The 18,295-nt window shown below is 44.5% G+C and overlaps 1 protein-coding gene across 2 annotated transcripts in view; it reads left to right on the top strand.

The window, feature by feature from the left end:
- LOC101843965 (MOB-like protein phocein) overlaps positions 1 to 18,295 on the top strand; it is a 44,948-nt gene that overhangs the window by 3,768 nt on the left and 22,885 nt on the right. The window contains exon 1 of one of the 2 annotated variants that reach the window (XM_040753606.1): positions 12,574 to 12,725. The exons of the other annotated variant lie outside the window; for it this stretch is intronic. Within the exon in view, the coding sequence (XP_040609540.1) occupies positions 12,666 to 12,725 (60 nt within the window). The 5' untranslated portion in view covers positions 12,574 to 12,665. Of the gene's footprint in view, positions 1 to 12,573; positions 12,726 to 18,295 lie in introns of those variants that run through there. 2 annotated transcript variants of the gene reach the window in all.

Genomic DNA, 18,295 nt, shown 5'->3' with positions numbered 1-18,295 from the left:
CACATAGGTCTTCCTGCCTCTACATCCCTAGATTAAAAGTGTACATTATCAGGCACAGAAAATGTAAGGTGTATTCTTAACGATGAGATGTTGATACTTGTGTTTGGTTGAAAGTGTCAGTTTTGTTTTGTTTTTTGTTTGTTTCGTTTTGTTTTTGAGACATGATCTCTCTTTGTAGTCCTGGCCATCCTGGAATTTGTTATGTACACCAGGCTGACCTCGAATTCACAGAGACGATCCACCTGTCTCTGCCTTTAGTTCTGAGATTAAAGAAGTGCTCCACCATGCCCAGCAAAAACCCCAGATCTTTCTCTTTTTCCCAGTTTTTTTGTTTGTTTGTTTGTTTTTGTTTTTCAAGACAGGCCTTCTCTGTATAGCCTTGGCTTTCCTGGCACTCGCTCTGTAGGTCAGGTTGGCCTTGAACTCATAGAGATCTTCCTGCCTCTGCCTCCTGAATTCTGAGACTAAAGGTGTGCGCCATCACATCTGGGCAAACCTCAGTTCTTACTATACTCCTTAAGGATGCTTGAATGTACTTTTTGTCAGCTTTTTCACACAGGGGAAGAGATCTAAGAGAGCAACTTAGAAGCTACAATGAGGAAACACTAAGGTCACACATGGAACCCCAGCCCTGTAATCTCAGAGGCTGGGAGGCTGAAACAGGATTACTGAGAGTTCAGGGCCACCCTGGGCTACATGAGCAACCATGTGTCAATAAAAACAACCAAGACACAGGTATTTCCACACTACCCTATTGGTTCTAGTCAAGGGGGAAAATAAGCACAGAAGGGTATATGAAGATGCTCATCTTTGGGACCAACTTGGAGCCTGGTTCCCAAAACACTAATATCAAATCTTGTAGACTGTTGCTGTCTCAGTCAGTGTTCTATTGCTGTGAGGAGACACCACCACCATGGCAACTCTAATAAAAGATAACATTTAATTGAGGCTTGCTTACAGTTTCAAAGAGTTAGTACACTATCATCATGGGAAGCATGGTGGTGCACAGGCAGACATGGTGACTGAGAGTTCCACATCGAGATCCACAGGCAGCAGGAGGAGAGAGCCACTGGGACTGCCTTGGACTTCTGAAACCTCAACTCCCACCCTCAGTGACATACTTTCTCCAAAAAGGCCACACCTCTTATAGTGCCACACTCCCTGTGGGCCTACGGGACCATTTTCATTCAAACTAGCACAGTCGCTAAGTGTTATAAAAGTTTGCCAGGAGCCAGGCATTGGTGGCACACGCCTTTAATCCCAGCACTCGGGAGGCAGAGGCAGGTGGATCTCTGTGAGTTCGAGACCAGCCTGATCTACCGAGCCAGTTCCAGGACAGCCTCCAAAACAATACAGAGAAACCCTGTCTCGAAAAAAAAACCAAAAAAAAGTTTGCCAGGAGAGTTCAATAACTCATTTTCAATCAATTTACATATTCTATAAATGCAAAGTTATGTCGATAACACCACCAATAAAAAGGAAATGCTTGCTGAATTTGTACAAAAACATCTAGGTCCTAATTTATTCAACTGTGAACATGCATTCCCACGCTTTCCCTCTTCAGTTTTGCTCAGTCTGCAATGATGTTTTCTGTTTCAACTGCTTCATGCCTTGTTTACAGTATAGAGAGGCTACCTTAAATGCCCTTCCCTGATAATAAGATTGATGACTACCTTGTATGCCATCCTAGAGCCTTCACTCAGTGGCTGATGGAAACAAAGGCAGACACCCACAGCTAAACACTGAACTGAATTCCTGGAAACCATTTGCAGAGAGGGAGGAGTGATGAACAAAGGGGTCAAGACAGGGATGGTGAAACCCACAGAAACTGCTGACCTGAATGAGGGGGAGCTCATGGACCCCAGACTGATGGCTGAGAAGCCAGCTTGGGACTGATCCAGACCCCCCTAAATTTGGGTGTCAGTGAGGAGGCCTCAGCAATCTATGGGGCCTTGGGTAGTAGATCAGTATTTATCCCTGGCATACAAATGGACTTTGGGAGCCCATTCCACATAGAGGGATGCTCTCTCTGCTTGGACACATAGGGGACGGCCTAGGCCCTGCCCCGGATGAAATAACAGACTCTGGAGATTCCCAATGGAGGGACTCACCCTCCGTGGGGAGTGGAGTGGGGATTGGGTAGAGGGCTGAGGAGTGCTGGGGGGGGGGGCGGGGGAGGAGAGGTGAGAACTGGGATTGACATGTGAAGCAAGCTTGTTTCTAACATAAAATTAAAAAAAGATTAAAAAAAAAAAGAACGGGGCAGACTACTGTCTAATGGCCTCAAATAATCTTACCTCAGTTACCTTTATATATGAATGGAACAAAGAAAGCAATGAGCCAAGGAAGGTTGTTTGAGTTCAAAAAACATGTAAATAAATACCAGTAAGCACATACTAAATATTAACAGATATTTAAATATTAACACCCTTTCCAGAACGTTCTCAGGGCAGACAAATTTAAACACAAGTGTCTGGCATGTTACTTCAGATTCTGTCTGTGAAAGCATGAAAGCCAGGCAGAAGGCCATAGCCAGATTTAGGGTACACTAAGGACAGCACTCAGCGTATTCTTTCGCCACTGTGTTCCCACATCCAGCAAGAATAAATTGATTGCAAAAATTTGTCACAGGAGGCACAAAATCATGTCCAAGAACAATCCAGGGAACAAAGTGCCCTTTTTTCTGAAGCCTGTCTCACAGTTCCCTGGGGCATTGTTCATCGTGTCTCATTCTTTTGGTCATGGTCAAAAATGCACACTGCCACGATGGTTTGAATGAAAATGGCCTCCATGGGCTCATAGGGAATGGCGATCTTTGAAAGAGGTGTGGCCTTGTTGGAGCAGGTGTGGCATTGTTGGAGGAAGTGTGTCACTGGGGGGTAGGCACTGGAGCCCAAGCCAGGCCCAGTGGCTTCTCTCCTCCTTCTGCTTGTGGATCTGGATATAGAACTCTCAGCTACCAAGTTTGCCTGTATGCTGCCATGCTCCCCACAGTGAGGGTAATGGACTAAACCTCTGAAACTGTAAGCCAGTCCCAAGTAAATGTTTTCCTTTATAAGACTTTCTGTGGTCATGGTGTCTCTTCATAGCAATAGAAAAGTAACTGAGAGCCGGGCGTTGGTGGCGCACGCCTTTAATCCCAGCACTCGGGAGGCAGAGGCAGGTGGATCTCTGTGAGTTCGAGACCAGCCTGGACTACCGAGCGAGTTCCAGGACAGCCTCCAAAGCCACAGAGAAACCCTGTCTCGAAAAACCAAAAAAAAAAAAAAAAAAAAAAGAAAAAGAAAAGTAACTGAGACTGGTCATATAGGAACAAATGAGCCAGGTAGGAATCTGCTTGTGCAGCTGGAGAGATAGGCTGGTGATTAAGAGCACATACAGCTCATGTAGGGGCCCACACTCAAGTTCCCAGCACTCACATCAGTTGTCCTACAACAGCCTACAACTTCAGTTCTAGGGGGATCCAAAACCTCTGGCCTCTGTGGCTACCTACACTCACATGTATGTACACACTCATACACACACACACACACACACACACAATCATATCACTTAAAATTTAAAAAACGGCCAGATGGTGGTGGCACACACCTTTAATCCCAGCACTCAGGAGGCAAAGGCAAGCAGATCTCTGTGAGTCTGAGGCAAGCCTGTTCTAGAGACGGAGTTCCAGGACAGCCTCCAAAGCTACAAAGAAACCCTGTCCTGAAAAAAAAATTAAAAATCAAAGAATCTATTTGTAAAGAGAATACAAAAGGAATGATAGTGATAGGGTCTCTGCTTCAGTACTTAAGCATTCCACCTGGTAGTATCGTATTCTCTACACATTGTTCTTTCCATTCATTTTAAGTCTTGTGTGCTTTGAGCACTCAGGCACTTAGACAGGAAGGTCATTGCACATTTGAGGCCAGGTCAGGCTACATAATGAATTCAAAGACAACCACAGCTACATAGCAAGACTCTACTCAAACAACATTGTCTCCCTCCCAAACAAACAAACACAAACCAAAGCAAGACAGAATAAAATCTTGGATGCAACATGTAGGGAGAGATCTTACTAGGTACCTGTGGCACTGGCCACAGGTGTGTATAGAGCATGTGGGATATAGGCTTGAGGAGAGAGAGGTGAGCTCTCTCGGGGTTCCAGTCAGGTCTCGGAGAGCAGGGGAGACTAGATGCTCGGAGACCTGACCCTGGGTTATCGGTTTCTCATGTAACTGATTTCTCCCCAATAAAATACCTACGGCATCCCTATCCCCCTGTATGGTAATCTTCATCTTATAGTAACCTTCTATATTTTACATTTCTCAGTACTCAGACCAGTGCACAAGTCCGTAACACCTTCCCAAATGAACTCATAGTCATCTTAGTTTGTATAATTATACCCAAGGTCACTTATGGTGTTTCTAGCACGTATTTAGGGTGTGTTAAGTGACATGCAACTGACTTGGATTTAAATATACCCCAAAGAACAAGCCAGATGCGGTATATGGTTGAAATCCAGCTTGTCTGCAATTCTCAGACTAAGGTTCAGAGGAGCTAGAGTTCAAGGCTGTCTTGCACTACACTGCTATACCCTGTCTCAAAACAACAAAATTCTCCAAGTAAATTTTATATTGAATACTTGCAGAATCATTTATGACACCTTAGAGTTATATATGTATTTTTTTCCTTTTTTTTTTTTTCAGACTGGTCTCGAACTTACAGAGATCCACCTGCCTCTGCCTCCTCAGAGCTGGGATTAAAGGTGTGCGTCACCACTGCCTGGCTAAAGTTATATATATTTTTCTAAACATTTCTCTTTTCCTTCTGTTGAAAAATAGATTCTTTTCTCAAACAATATATCCAAATTATAGTTCCCCCACCCTCCTCCACTCCTCCCAACTCTACACCGACCTCCCTCCTTTCTGGGTCCACGCCCTTTCTGTCTCTCACTAGAAAAGAAAAGGTGAGGTGCCAGGTAGTGCTGGTGCACACCTTTCAAGCAGATTTCTATAAGTTTGAGGCCAGCCTGATCTACAGAGTGATTTCTAGGACAGCCTGGACTACACAGATAAACCCTGTCTTGAAAAACAAGCAAACACTCCAAAATAATACAGAGAAACCCTGTCTTGAAAAACAAGCAAACACTCCAAAATAATACAGAGAAACCCTGTCTCGAAAAACCAAAAAAAAAAAAAAAAAAAAAAAGAAAAAGAAAAACAAGCAAACAAACAAAAACGTAACAGAAAAGGGAAGAACAGGCTTCCAAGAGACAACAACATGACAAATAAAAAATGAGATGAATCAAAAACTGTCATATCCAAGTTGGACATGGCAACCTACAAGAGGAAGAGTCTCAAGAGCAGGCACAAGAATCAGAGGCCCACTTGTTCTCACTGTCAGGATTCCCATAAAAATACTAAGCTATTGTATGCATACAGAGGACCTGGTGTACACCCATGTAGGACCTGTGCTTGCTGCTTTCTGTGAACTCTCATGCATTGATTCAGAGGGCCTTGTTCTTCTGGTGTCTTCATCTGGCTCTTACAATCTTTCCATCCCCTCTTCCTTGAGTTTTTCCTGAGCTCTGAGGACAGGAGGGATTTGATGGGGACCTTTCATTTAGATGCATAATGACGGGAAAGACATAGAGAGCCTGGCTTCTGTATGTTATTGTGTTGTCTTTAGAAGGAATGACAGCTGCTAATAAACATTGGATTATGAAATCAACCTATATTGGATTAAATCAACCTATGTATTTAAAAAACTATCTTGACTTCAAAAAAATGGAAAAAATGGAAGTCGGCTTTGCAGACCCCGCTGTCCTCTGTCGCCTCTCCTTGCAGCCATGGTCAACCTCACTGTGTTCTTCAACATCGCGGCCGATGGCGAGCCCTTGGGCCGCGTCTCCTTTGCAGACAAAGTTCCTAAGACAGCAGAAAATTTTCGTGCTTTGAGCACTGGAGAGAAAGGAAGCTAATTTTAGGCAAAACAATGTTTAAAACTAAGTCTTCATGGGCTGGAGAGATGGCTCGGTGGTTAAGAGCATTGACTGCTCTTCCAGAGGACCTGGGTTCAATTCCCAGCACCCACATGGCAGCTCACAACTGTCTGTAATTCCAGTTCCAGGGGACTGAATACCCATGACAAAACATCAATGCACATAAAATAAAGATAAATAAATTTTAAAAAAGTAAGTCTTCATGAAGGTAAGTTTCTCAGAGACTCTCATTCTTTATCCCAGAGATGAGAAAACAAACATTAAACACAGAACCAGTTAAGCTGAGTGACTGAGGAAATAAGGACTCTGTAAACTTCTGGTAATTCACCTGAAATTTTTTGCTACCTTTAGAAGCAGTGCCATTATCAACAGTCACACTGAGAACCCCATGACACCTGTCCCAGTGGCACTGATAAATGCAAATAAACCATCACAAAGAAGCACCTTGTATTTAAGGGAGGTTGAGAGCCATATCTAACAGGAGACAGTCTCTCCACTGAGAGCTGAATAGCATTGCTTTAGTAGGATCTCTATTCTTTTTTTTTAACATTTAAATAGGACAGATCATATAAGTGGTCAGTAGTTCTGGTGCTGAGTACACCCTGATGTTTAATGGACTGGCATTGAATTAAAAGCAAAGCTGTTCTCCAAGGACACTCACCCAAACCATGTAGCCCGGAGGGCAGAATCCTAGCTGCCAAATGACCAACCTACCTCAAAGATGGGAATTCAGTTTTTTTCCCTTAATTTTGAGTGCCCTTTACATAGTCTCTAGTGTAGCAAATACATTCTATTGTTTCAAGTTGTACACACAATGCTAAGGTTCTGGTGTGGAAAATAGAAGCTAGCTCTTAACAGCATGAAGTATTGGTGGCTACATGTTTCTTGAGAGTCTTTGGTGTGATGCAGGCTGGCAGAAGCCTCCTTACTGTGTTCCCTTCCTCATATACCCTTGTACCTTCCAGTCCCCCCCTTGTTTTGTTTCTCCAGACAGAGTTTCTCTGTATAGCCTTGTAGACCAGGCTGGTCTCAAACTCACTGAGATCCACCTGCCTCTGCCTCCCAAGTGCTGGGACTAAAGGCGTGTGCCACCACCACCCGGCTCTTCACGTTATTTTCAAAGGAAAACCACAAGATCCTTATGAAGAACAAGCAGACCATCCTGCATTGCTGCATCCCCTATTGCGCATCGGATTCCCTGGTCAGTTGGTGTGGTTCCAATGGACTCGAGTAATAAAGACATAGTCAAGTTCAGGTGGAATACGGAACACCGACTCTAGGACTTTCTTAGTTTTTCCTTTGCTTGAAGGGACTGGCTGTGGAACAGCAGGTTGGGGTACTTCTTTATAGTAACCATGCTTTTTTTTTCTCTTTCCTCTAGGATGACCATTTATTTGTATACTATGTCTTGTAATTGTCAGTCCAACCTTATATTATAAAGAGGCTGTGTCTGGTGGACAACAATGCGGCATTTTGGGCATCTGTCGCTATAGTAAAAATGTCTTACAATGCAGTTTTTACAAAAGGTATGAAGACATTCTGTGATGGTAGTTGCATCTATTAAGTAGCCTTTGCAAATGGAACACATGGGGTCAGTTCAGCAAGGATAAGCAGGTGTTCCTCCTCGTCCTCCAGCCGCAGTGAGAAGCAGATCATCTCTTCCTCCTCCATCTACTCCTCCAATTCCTCGCTGTAGTCCTCAAAGTGGCCTCTCAGGCTGCCTAGGCAGTGCTCGGAGAGTTCTACATCTTGATTCGAAGGCAGCAGGAGACTGTGTCACTGGGCATGGCTTGAATGTATGGATTGAAACCTCAAAGCCTACCTCTACAGTGACACACTTCCTCCAAAAAGGCCACAACCACTCCAGCAAAGCCTCACATCCTAATAGTGCTACTCCCTGTGGGCCTATGGGGACTATTTTCTTTCAAACCACCAGAGTCCCCAATTACAGTCATTTCTCCCTGCACTTTCTCCCTTTACTCCATCTCCCCACCCACTTGATCCTCCCCCACTCCACCTTCACCTACCCCCAGTCTGCCCATAAAATCTTTCCCCTCCTCCCATAGACCAGTATTCCCTAGACCCCTACTCTTTCCTTTCTCTCTCTATGTCTATGGGTTGTAGCTTAGTTATCATTTACTTAACTCCTAATATCTACTTAAAAGTGAATACATGCAATATTTATCTTTCTGGGTTTGGGCTACCTCACTCAGGGTGATTTTTTTCTAGTTCCATCCATATGTTTGCAAATTTCATGGTGTCATTTTTTTTTAAATAGCTGAATAATAACTCCATTGTGTAAAAGCACCACATTATCCATTCTTCGGTTGAGGACATCTAGGTTGCTTCCAGGTTCTGGCTATTACAAGTAATGCTGTTATGAACATAATTGAACCGATGTCCTTGTGGTAGAATGTGCCTCCTTTGGGTATATGCCTAAGAGTGCAATTGTTGTATCTTGAGGTATTCTAAACATTTCTAAATTTCCATTAATGTTTAAGTATTGCTGGACACAATCTGCATTACAAATTAAGAAACATTTAAAGTCTTATTCATTAACAGGCATAAGAATCAGGATTTTTTTAAAGTAAGATTTTATTTTATTTGTTTATTGTTTATTATGTGTGTGTGTGTGTGTGTGTGTGTATGTTCTGAAGAGTTTTTATGCCAATTTCACACAAGCTAGTGTCATCTGAGAGAAGGAAATCTCAGTTGAGAAAATTCTTCTGTAAGATGTGCTGTAGGCAAACCTATAGGGCATTTTCTCATTTAGTCACTGATGTGGGAGGGCTGAACCCATTGTGGTTGCTGCTATCCTTGGGCTGGTGGTCCTGCGTTCTATAAGAAAGCTGGCTGAACAAGTCAGTAAGCAGCATTCCTCCATGGCCTCTGCATCAGTTCCTGCCTTGCTTGAATTCTAGCTTTGGCTTCCCCCAGTAGATTGTAATTCAGGATATGTAAGCCAAATAAACCCTTTCCTGACTATAGACCAGGCTGGCCTCTAACTCAGAGAGATCTGCCTGCCTCTGCCTCCTGAGTGCTGGAATTAAAGGCGTGAGCCACCATTGCCCAACTGTTTTGTTTTTACCTATCTTGTTCTTGGTCATTGTGTTTCATTACAGTAATACTAACTGTAAGACAGTGTGTGTGAGGGGGTGTCTGGGTGTATATGTATCAGTATGTTTGTACAGGTGCTCGCAAAGGCCAGAAGAGGGCATTGGATCCTCTGGAGCTGGACTTTCTGGCACTTGTGAGCCACCCTATAGGTGCTGGGAACTGAAGCTGAATCTTCTGTAAGAGCAGTAAGCATTTTAACTCTGGGTATCACTCCAGCTTGATGAATGATTAAGATAATTTTTACTTTATCTCTCCCTCTCTCTTCTCTCCTTTCCTCCTCTTCTCTGTCTTCTGTCTTCATTGCTGAGGATCTACCCCAAGGCTTTTTGCTCTCCCATACAGCACTGTACCACTGAGCTGTACCTTCATCCTTGACTTCATTCTTTTTATAATTTTCTCCTTCCTTCCCTCAACTTGCTTTGCTATGAACTTTTCCAGTTTGGAGATTATATCTGTAGATGGATAGGAAGGAAAATGTGAAGGTTATGAAGCAGGAACATTTCAGCCAACTCTAAAGAGCAAGGTTCTTTCTGTGAGGAAGGTCAGGGTTGACATCACCAAGCCAACTACTGGACTTTTCAAAGGGAATGAACTGAATTTATTGTCTGGAGACATCTCTCATAGCTCAGAGTCGCCTTGCACTCCTGATTCTCCCGCCCCTTCCTCCCAAATACCACATGCTCCAGAATTTAGCTTCTACTATATTCCTTTCTTTCTTTTTTTCTCTCTCTGTCTTTAAATGGACTGAAATCATTTAACAAACTTGGAATTAATAGACCATTAAGATGCCGGGCTCATGCCTTTAATCCCAGCACGCAGGAGGCAGAGGCAGGTGACAGAATTCTGTGAGTTTGAGACCAGCCTGATCTACATGGTGAGTTCCAAGAAAGTCAGGGTTACACAGAAAGAAGACCCTGTCTCAAAACACACACACACACACACACACACACACACACACACACACACACACACACACGAGAGAGAGAGAGAGAGAGAGAGAGAGAGAGAGAGAGAGAGAGAGAGAGAGAGAGAGATTAAGATGATCTTCAACTGTAAGTAATTGCTATCTATACTCAGGGAAAGTACCACACAATTCTAAAATTTTAAATTTAATACTTGGAATTGCCTAAAGATAGAAGACATACGTAGCCCTCTTCTGTCTTACAGACTGCTCCTCTGTCTCTAGTAGAGCTGATCTTTAGGTTTTATTTGTCTGAAGTTCTCAGTGCATTAGTATAAGCACTAGTGATAAGAATTGGTGATTCCTGGCCTTAAAATGCTTCCTGTTCCCGAGGACCTGGGTTTGGCGCTTAGCATTCATATCAGGCAGCTCACAGCCACCTGCAACTGTAGCCCCAGAGGCTGTGACACCCTCCTTGGCTCCAAGGACATCTGTATGTACACACATGGCACACACAGACATACTACCTGGTTTGCTTTTCTGTTGCTGTGACCAGCACCAACTTTGAATAGGAAAGGACTTATTTCATATAACTCTTGTAAGTAACAACTCATCACTGGGGAAAGGCAGGGCAGGAACTCAGGGTGAGGAAAGAACCTCAGCAGAGCCCATGGAAGAACAGTGCTTACTGGCCTCTTCCCATGGTTTGCTCAGCTTGTAAAATTTCTCATACAATACTGGACCGCCTGCCCGTGGGTGGTACTACCCACAGGGGGCTGGGCTCTCCCATATCGGTCATTAATAAAGACATGACCATAGGACAATCTGATAGAGGCAATTCCTCAATTGATTTGTTTTGTTTTTTTAAAAGACAGTGTAGCCCTGGTTGTCTTTGAACTCTCTTTGTAGACCAGGTTTACCTTGAACTCAAAGACATCTATGTCTGAATCTGCAGGGATTAAAGGTATGGACCACAGCTGGGCATTGGTGCCCATGCCTTTAATCCCAGCACTGGGGAAGAAGAGGCAGGCAGATCTCTGTGAGTTCCAGGCCAGTCTGGTCTACAGAGTGAGTGCCAGGGCAACCTCCAAAACAATACAGAGAAACCCTGTTTTCGAAAAACCAAAAAGAGGTGTTATCGGGACGCTGTGTAACTCTAACTGTGGCCTAGCTGTGAGAAGGGGTCACTTTGGGTGGGCCTTGATCCTGATACCAGCTTCTGGCTCCAGCTCCAGACCTCTGCTTCTGAACTGAGGTAAGGGTCTGCTTACCTCATGCTCGTTAGAAAGGAAGCCTTTCCAGTGCCTACAACTTCCTCAGCATGATTAAATGTATCTCCTGGTACTGTAAGCCATAATCTTTCTTCTTTGAAAAAAAGATGACTTTGGTAAAAGTGCTGTTTTATTATTATTATTATTTTGGAGAGGAGTGAGAGAAGGCAGAAGTTCTGTTCTATAGTCCCGCCTGGCCTCAAACTCTATGTAGCCTATGCTGGTTTTGAATTCCAGACAATTCTTTTCACTTTTCTTGCCTATTTATTTATTTAGTTTTATGTGTATACATTTTTGTTGTTGTTGTTGTTTTGACCTGAATTGTCCAAGGAGTTCAGAAAAAAGTGTCAGATCACTTGGAACTCTGAGTTGGATTACAGACGTGAACCTCTAACCCTGATTGTGCATGCTGGCACAGGACTCAAGGAAGAGGCAGGCTGATCTCTGAGTTCAAGAACAGCAAGGACTACGTCATAGTGAGACCCTGTCTCCAAAAAAAAAAAAAAAAAAGGAAAAAAAAAGAAAAAGAAAAAAACCCCAGCAAAATAACAACAAAAACAAATAAACAAAACCCCCACAACGCTTTAAAACAGCAGGAAAACTTGGAATTTTGTTAATATATAAAAATTTGTAACACCCATCAAGGACTATTCATTTCTTCCTGCTTCCGACTTCCAAAATGGGAGCTAATTTTAACTCTTTCTAATGTACAATAGCAAATGTGCACTTTCTATCTCACGATGGGCATCTTTTTTTTTTTTTTTTTTAATTTAGAATCTGAGTCTTATCTACGGAAACCGACTTGTCATTGAAAGAGTCCTTGGCTTTTAAGTGAGTGGCCCACAGATACAACGTTAATCAGTGCCTCCGGTCTTCCCCCCTTAACAGCTTTGGTCAATCTGATTGCAGACTGGGTTAGTTCCATGAAGGTTCTGTGAAAATCTTCCAGACTGTCTGGTATGTTCTGTCCCTTAACTTCCGGGGTGGTTTTGCAGAATTATGCTCCGGTAGGTATTTGCTTCCACAGAGCTTTCCTGAGATGGTCACTATTGCGCAAACTGCCCTTCCAGTACAGACAGTCGAAGGACAAACACCCACGAGTGACGCGGGCTTCAGTCCCCGGCGACTGGGACCTTGCAGGCGGCTCTGGACCCCAGCTTCCGGCCGCACCTTTCAGCCTTGGCGGACCTCCGCCGGCTGTTCCCCCTGGCGCTCCTCCCGCCGCCCGGGCCGCCCGCTCCGCACTCTTCCCGTCGTGCCCCGCGCGAGCGGCGGCTGTTCCGCGGGCTGCCGCCCCTCCCCGCGGCACGGAGCACCGCCGCGCCCCGCCCCCCGCGCAAGCTGCCGGCCCCCACATCCGGGTACCGACGCCAGCCGCCCAGACTCTGGCACTATGGTCATGGCGGAGGGGACGGCAGTGCTGAGGCGGAACAGGCCAGGCACGAAGGCGCAGGTATCGTCTCCATGGCTCTCCTGTCAAGGAGCTCGCGGGGCCGAGCCGAGGCGCTCCTGCTGGCTGGAGTCCGCCCAGGAGAGGCCGGGCCAGGGCGAGCGGGTTGGGGGCCGGGGCCGCGGTGGCCGGGGCGTAGTGGCGGTGGCCTGCGCTTCCGGAGCCGCGGCTCCCGAGACTGTCCAGCCGCCGGCGGCCGCCCTGGAGGCCTGCGAGGCGCAGGGCCCTGGCGTGTCTGCCGGGCCCGAGGCTGAAGCCTGTCACCGGCGGTGGCCGCCGCTCTCTCTGCCTGCTGTGAGTGGCAGCTGACGGCGCCCGGGCGAGAGGTGGGCCCGCTGGGGACCCGGGGCCGGCCGGCTGGGGACCGCCGGCGTCGAGGGCTGGAAACACAGCCCACCTCCACTCTGCGTCGGCTTGGCCTGGGACGTGCCTGCCGGTCGGCTCCATCCAGTTTGTCTAGCCGGATGCAGGTGGCGATAATTTGCTTTATCCTCCTGTTGTTTGTCTTTGCCACCACTCCCTTCTGCTGCCCGGCAGCTGTTCACTGGTCCAGCAAGTTTTTACCACCAGGTTGCGACTTGTTACTTGTCATCCCTTGCGATTTTCCTTGCTAATACGTGTGGACAACAGTCGGAGCGAGCTGATTATAATTATACTGGAAAAAAAAACAAACAAACCAACAACCCACCTCTAATATTTCTTTTAGTTGGAATAAATTGGGGCTGCTTACGTTTTGCGAACCTGGGATGCTTCCCGGTATAAAAATGAGTTGACATTCAAACTTGATAGGGTTAATCGGCCGGCGGAAATGGCCTGTCATGAGTAGATGTTCTAAAATCAGAAGAGATATGTTTAAAATGTAATTTTGGCAGTCAGTGTGCCTGTTGCTGCCTAGTCGGCTGCCTCTTACCGTGTACTGGGTAAACTTTTTCTGTTGAAAAACGTAATTTCTAAAAGTGAAAATCAAGTTGCTTATGCTGCTGAGTTTTAGAGATTGCTTTTTTCTTTTTTTGTTTTTTTCAAGACGGTTTCCTTGTGTATCCCTGGCTGTCCTGGAAGTAGCTCTGTAGGCTAGGTTGTCCTCGAACTCTGAGATCTGCCTGCCTCTGCCTGCCGCCACCGCGTCCTGTTTAGAGAATTCCTATTTGTTGTTGATTTGGTGACAGATCTCAAAATCAGGCTACACTCCAGTTTAGTGTATAGTTGAAGGTAACGTTGAACTCTTAGGCCCTACTGTATCCACCGCTCCAGGGCTAGAATTAAAAGTACCTACCACCTTGTAGGGTTTACGAAATGTTGGCGAGTGGTGAACCCAGGGCCTTGGGCCGACTCCACAAGTTCTCTGCCAACTGAGCTACATCCCTAGCTTTAGAGAATTGCTTTGAAAGTCGTTATGGAGTCATGAGTTGTCAGTTCCTTCTACTGACAGTTTGCTTTCTTGCTGTTGGAAATTTGTATACTATGTATACTTTTTACTATTTGACTTTTCTTTCTAAGGGTTCTTTTTTTTTTCCCAAATAGCTATTTATTATTGTACATAGGCAACATTTTTTCTAATTCTTAATTGATCACTTCCTTTTTTTTTTTAATCTTGGTGTTTGGGATTAAGTCCAGGATTTTTCCTGTCGTAAATTAAGCAATCACTTTGTCTCTTAGCTGTATCCTTAGATGAAAATTTTTAATATTTGAAAAATTATTTAGAATAAACACTGCAACATGTCCTTTTGCTATGAAATGAAAAAAATTTGCATTGCCCCACTTTTTTTTATTTTGGTTTTTCGAGACAGGGTTTCTCTGTGGCTTTGGAGGCTGTCCTGGAACTCACTTTGTAGACCAGGCTGGCCTCAAACTCACAGAGATCCGCCTGCCTCTGCCTCCCGAGTGCTGGGATTAAAGGTGTGCGCCACCAACGCCCGGCTTGCCCCACTTTATTGCAAGTTAATGTTAAGTAGAGTGTAATAAAAAAATGAGGATTAAAAGAAAAACTGCTTTTAAGTGACCTTCCCTGTTCATCACATAACTTTTCTTCTGTTGGAAATAGATTTGTTTAAAAATGATGTACGTTGTGTTGAACAGAGTTAAGTGGCTGAGAATGACCTTGAACTTCTCATCCTGCCTCATTTCCTGAGTGCTGGGATCATAGGCATGTGCTGTAGAACATGTTAAAATTTGGTTAGACTATAGGACAATACATGGCTGGTTTTTAACATATATTGACTGAATTAAATGAGTACATTCATTAAGCTAGATTTTGTTTTTTCCCCTACGTGTCTAACAAATGTCACCGTTATATGTGAAAACATAAATTATGGGTTAACTTTTTCTTTTTGAGACAATTTTACTTTATGTCTTGGGCTGGCCTAAACTTTCTGTGGAGTCTAGAGTGGCCTTGATTTCTTGATCCTCCTGCCACAGCTTCCACACCATTATATATTTATTTATGTTATCTAAAAAAACACACCATGCATGCTTGCTCATCTATCTGTCTATCTATCTCACTGTATAGCCAAGGGTGACCTTGAATTCCTTGTCCTCCTTCCTCTATTTGGAACACTGTTGGCTTTGTTTTGAGGTGGGGCCTTATGTAGATGCCTGGTTGTCCTGGTAACCACTCTGTAGTTCCAGTAAGCCTTGAACTCTTGATAATCCTACCTCAGCTTTCAAAATGAAGGGATTACAGAGTATTATACACTACTCCTAGTTTGCTAATATTTTCATTTTTCACTAATAATTTTAATCTTTAAAAGTTTTGTGTGTGTGTGCATGTGTGGGTGTCTTTTCTGTAGGTGTTCTTGGAGGCCAGAGAAAGCTCTCTCCCTCTCTGCCTTACTGCTTTTGACAGGGTCTCTCATGAACCCAAAGCCTATGGTTTCAACAGCAAGGCTGACTGGCTAGGCAGGGAGCTCCCCAAAACTGCTTTGCCCTTGCTGGATTACAGGCATTTGTGGCTGGCTGGCTTGGCTGCTAGCCCATGCCCTCGATGCTGTCTTTCTCTGTTGCTCATTCTTCTTTGACAGGGTCACTGTGTGGACCAGGTTGGCCTTGAACTCAGAATTCTACCTACCTTTGCCTCCTGAGTATTGGAATTAAAGATGTGAACCACCCCAAGTCTTGTGTTTTGTGTTTTTGAGATGGTCTTTCTATGTAGTCTTAGCTCACTCAGAACTTGCTATGCAGCTCAGACTGGCCTTGAACTCACAGAGATCTATCTTCCTGCCTCTGCCTCCCTCAGTACCATCATGCCTGCCCCCCACCTTTAATGTGGGTGCTGGGGATTCCAACTAAGTCCTCTATAATCTTTCACTTTTAATTATTTTTTTATGTGTGTGTGAGTTTTTGTGGACCACATGAATGCAGGTGCCCATGGAAGCCAGAAGAGAATGTTTGATCCCTTGGAACTGCACCTCAAGCCACCTGATAGGGATGCCAGGAACAAGGTCCTTTTTTTTTTTTTTTTTTTTTTGGTTTTTCTAGACAGGGTTTCTCTGTGTTGCTTTGGAGGCTGTCCTGGAACTCCCTCTGTAGGCCAGAGCTGGCCTCGAACTAACAGAGATCAGCCTGCCTCTGCCTCCCGAGTGCTGGGATTAAAGGTGCGAGTCACCAACGCCCGGCAATGAAATCAGGTCCTCTTTAAGAGCAGTAAGTGCTCTTAACTGCTGAGCCTCTCCAGCCTCTAGAATCCTTAAAATTAAAAAAAAATTTTTTTTGCTTTAAATTATGTTAACAGCCAGGCTGTGGTGATGCAAACCTTTAATCCCAGCATTTAGGAGACTGAAACAGGAGAGTCTCTGTGAGTTTGAGGCAACCTGATCTATAGAGTGAGTTCCAGGACAGGCTCCAAAGCTACAAAGAAACCCTATCTCAAAAAACTAAATAAATAACAATGTTAGCATTCATAATTTTTTTTTGTTTTTTTATGAAACAGGGTTTCTCTGTATTGTTTTGGAGGCTGTCGTCGGTCCAGCCCAGCCTCGAACTCAAAGAGATCCCCCTGCCTCTGCCTCCCGAGTGCTGGGATTAAAGGCGTGCGCCACCACCGCCCGGCTAGCATTCATAATTTGCTTCAAGTTATTTTAAGATTTAAGAGTGTGTGTGTGTGTGTGTGTGTGTGTGTGTGTGTAGGCCAGAGGGCTAACTGGTTGTGATCCTCCATCATTTTCCCCCTTGTTTTTTGATACATTAAACCTGGAGCTCACAAATTTTGCTAGAATGTCTGGCTGTCCAGCAATCTCCAGGTATCTTCATGGTTCCGCCGCCTCAGTATATGCACAACTTACAAGCAATGTGCCCAGCTTTTATGACATGGGTGCTGGGGATCTGAACTCACACCATCACGATTTCATGTGATTTATCAAGCGAGCCATCACCCAAGCTCTTGAATCTTTTATTAGTAAAATATTAATTGTATATAATAATGGGTTCCATTTTAACATTTCATACATATTTAATGTATTTCCCTATTCACCCTCCATTACTTTCTGTTGTTCCTCTCAGTCTCCTGCTGATCCACTCTAATTCCCACATAGTCCCCCTTGTACTTTCAAGTCTTTTCATTTTTCATTCTTACGTGTATGTGTGTGTGTGTGTGTGGTGTGTTTGTGTGTTTGTGTGTGCTGTTTGCTGGTTGTGGGCACCTTAATAGTTGTTATACTACTGAAGATAATGATGTCTCTCCACCCCTAACTATAGATACTTAGTCAAAGAAGAGTCTTATGAACTTCCACATGGCAGACCCAGTATGCTTTGAGTTTAAGAGAGCAGTGACCATGTTATGCCCAGAATAGTGTCACGATAGTCCACTCCTTCCTCCAGCTCTTAGATCCTGGAACTCAGAGATCCATCTGCCTCTGCCTTCTGAGTGTTGGGATTAAAGGTCTGTGCCAACACCACCTGGCCAGTTCTTAGATTCTTTTTGCTTCCTCTTCCATGGATGTTTTCTCAGCATTGGGGGTGATAGGAATAGATGTCCATTTACGGCTCAGACTCACAGAGATTCACCTGTCTCTGCCTCCCTAAGTGCTGGGATTAAAGGTGTGCACCACCACCAAGTGCTCCTTCCTTAATTTTTAATTTTTTTATGTAGATGTGTGTGTTGGTTGTGCACTACATGCCTGTAATGGCCCGAGGAGGTCAGAAGAGGGTCTCAGATCCCCTGGAATAGGAATTACAGCCACTTGTGGGTGCCGGGAATCTGACTTGGGTTCTCTGAAAGAATAGTCAGTACTCTTAACCCCCAAGCCATTTCTCCATTGTCCTTTCTTCCTTTTTGGGGGGAGGGTAGGAAGGGAGGGAATTGAAACAGGGTTTCACATTGTAGCCCTGACTGGCCTGGAATTCACTTTGTAGCTCAGGCTGGCCTTGAACTTAAAACAGTGATTCTCCTGTTTTAGCCTCCTTAGTTCTGGGATTACAGACAAGAGCTACTCAGCCACTTTTCATTTTCTTAAACTTTAATCACATGGTGTTATACCGTGCATTCTTAGGTTTTTTTTTCTCCAATCTTAGCTCACTTTTGTTGATTAGTAAAGGTTTATAGGTCATTAGCTTAATAACACTCCCCTCCTGCCATTTTA

This window comes from Mesocricetus auratus, unplaced genomic scaffold, assembly GCF_017639785.1.
Source record: "Mesocricetus auratus isolate SY011 unplaced genomic scaffold, BCM_Maur_2.0 Super-Scaffold_100010, whole genome shotgun sequence".
NCBI lineage: Eukaryota > Metazoa > Chordata > Mammalia > Rodentia > Cricetidae > Mesocricetus > Mesocricetus auratus.
Note: the sequence above shows the minus strand (reverse complement) of the source record. Positions and strands in the feature narration are given on the sequence as shown.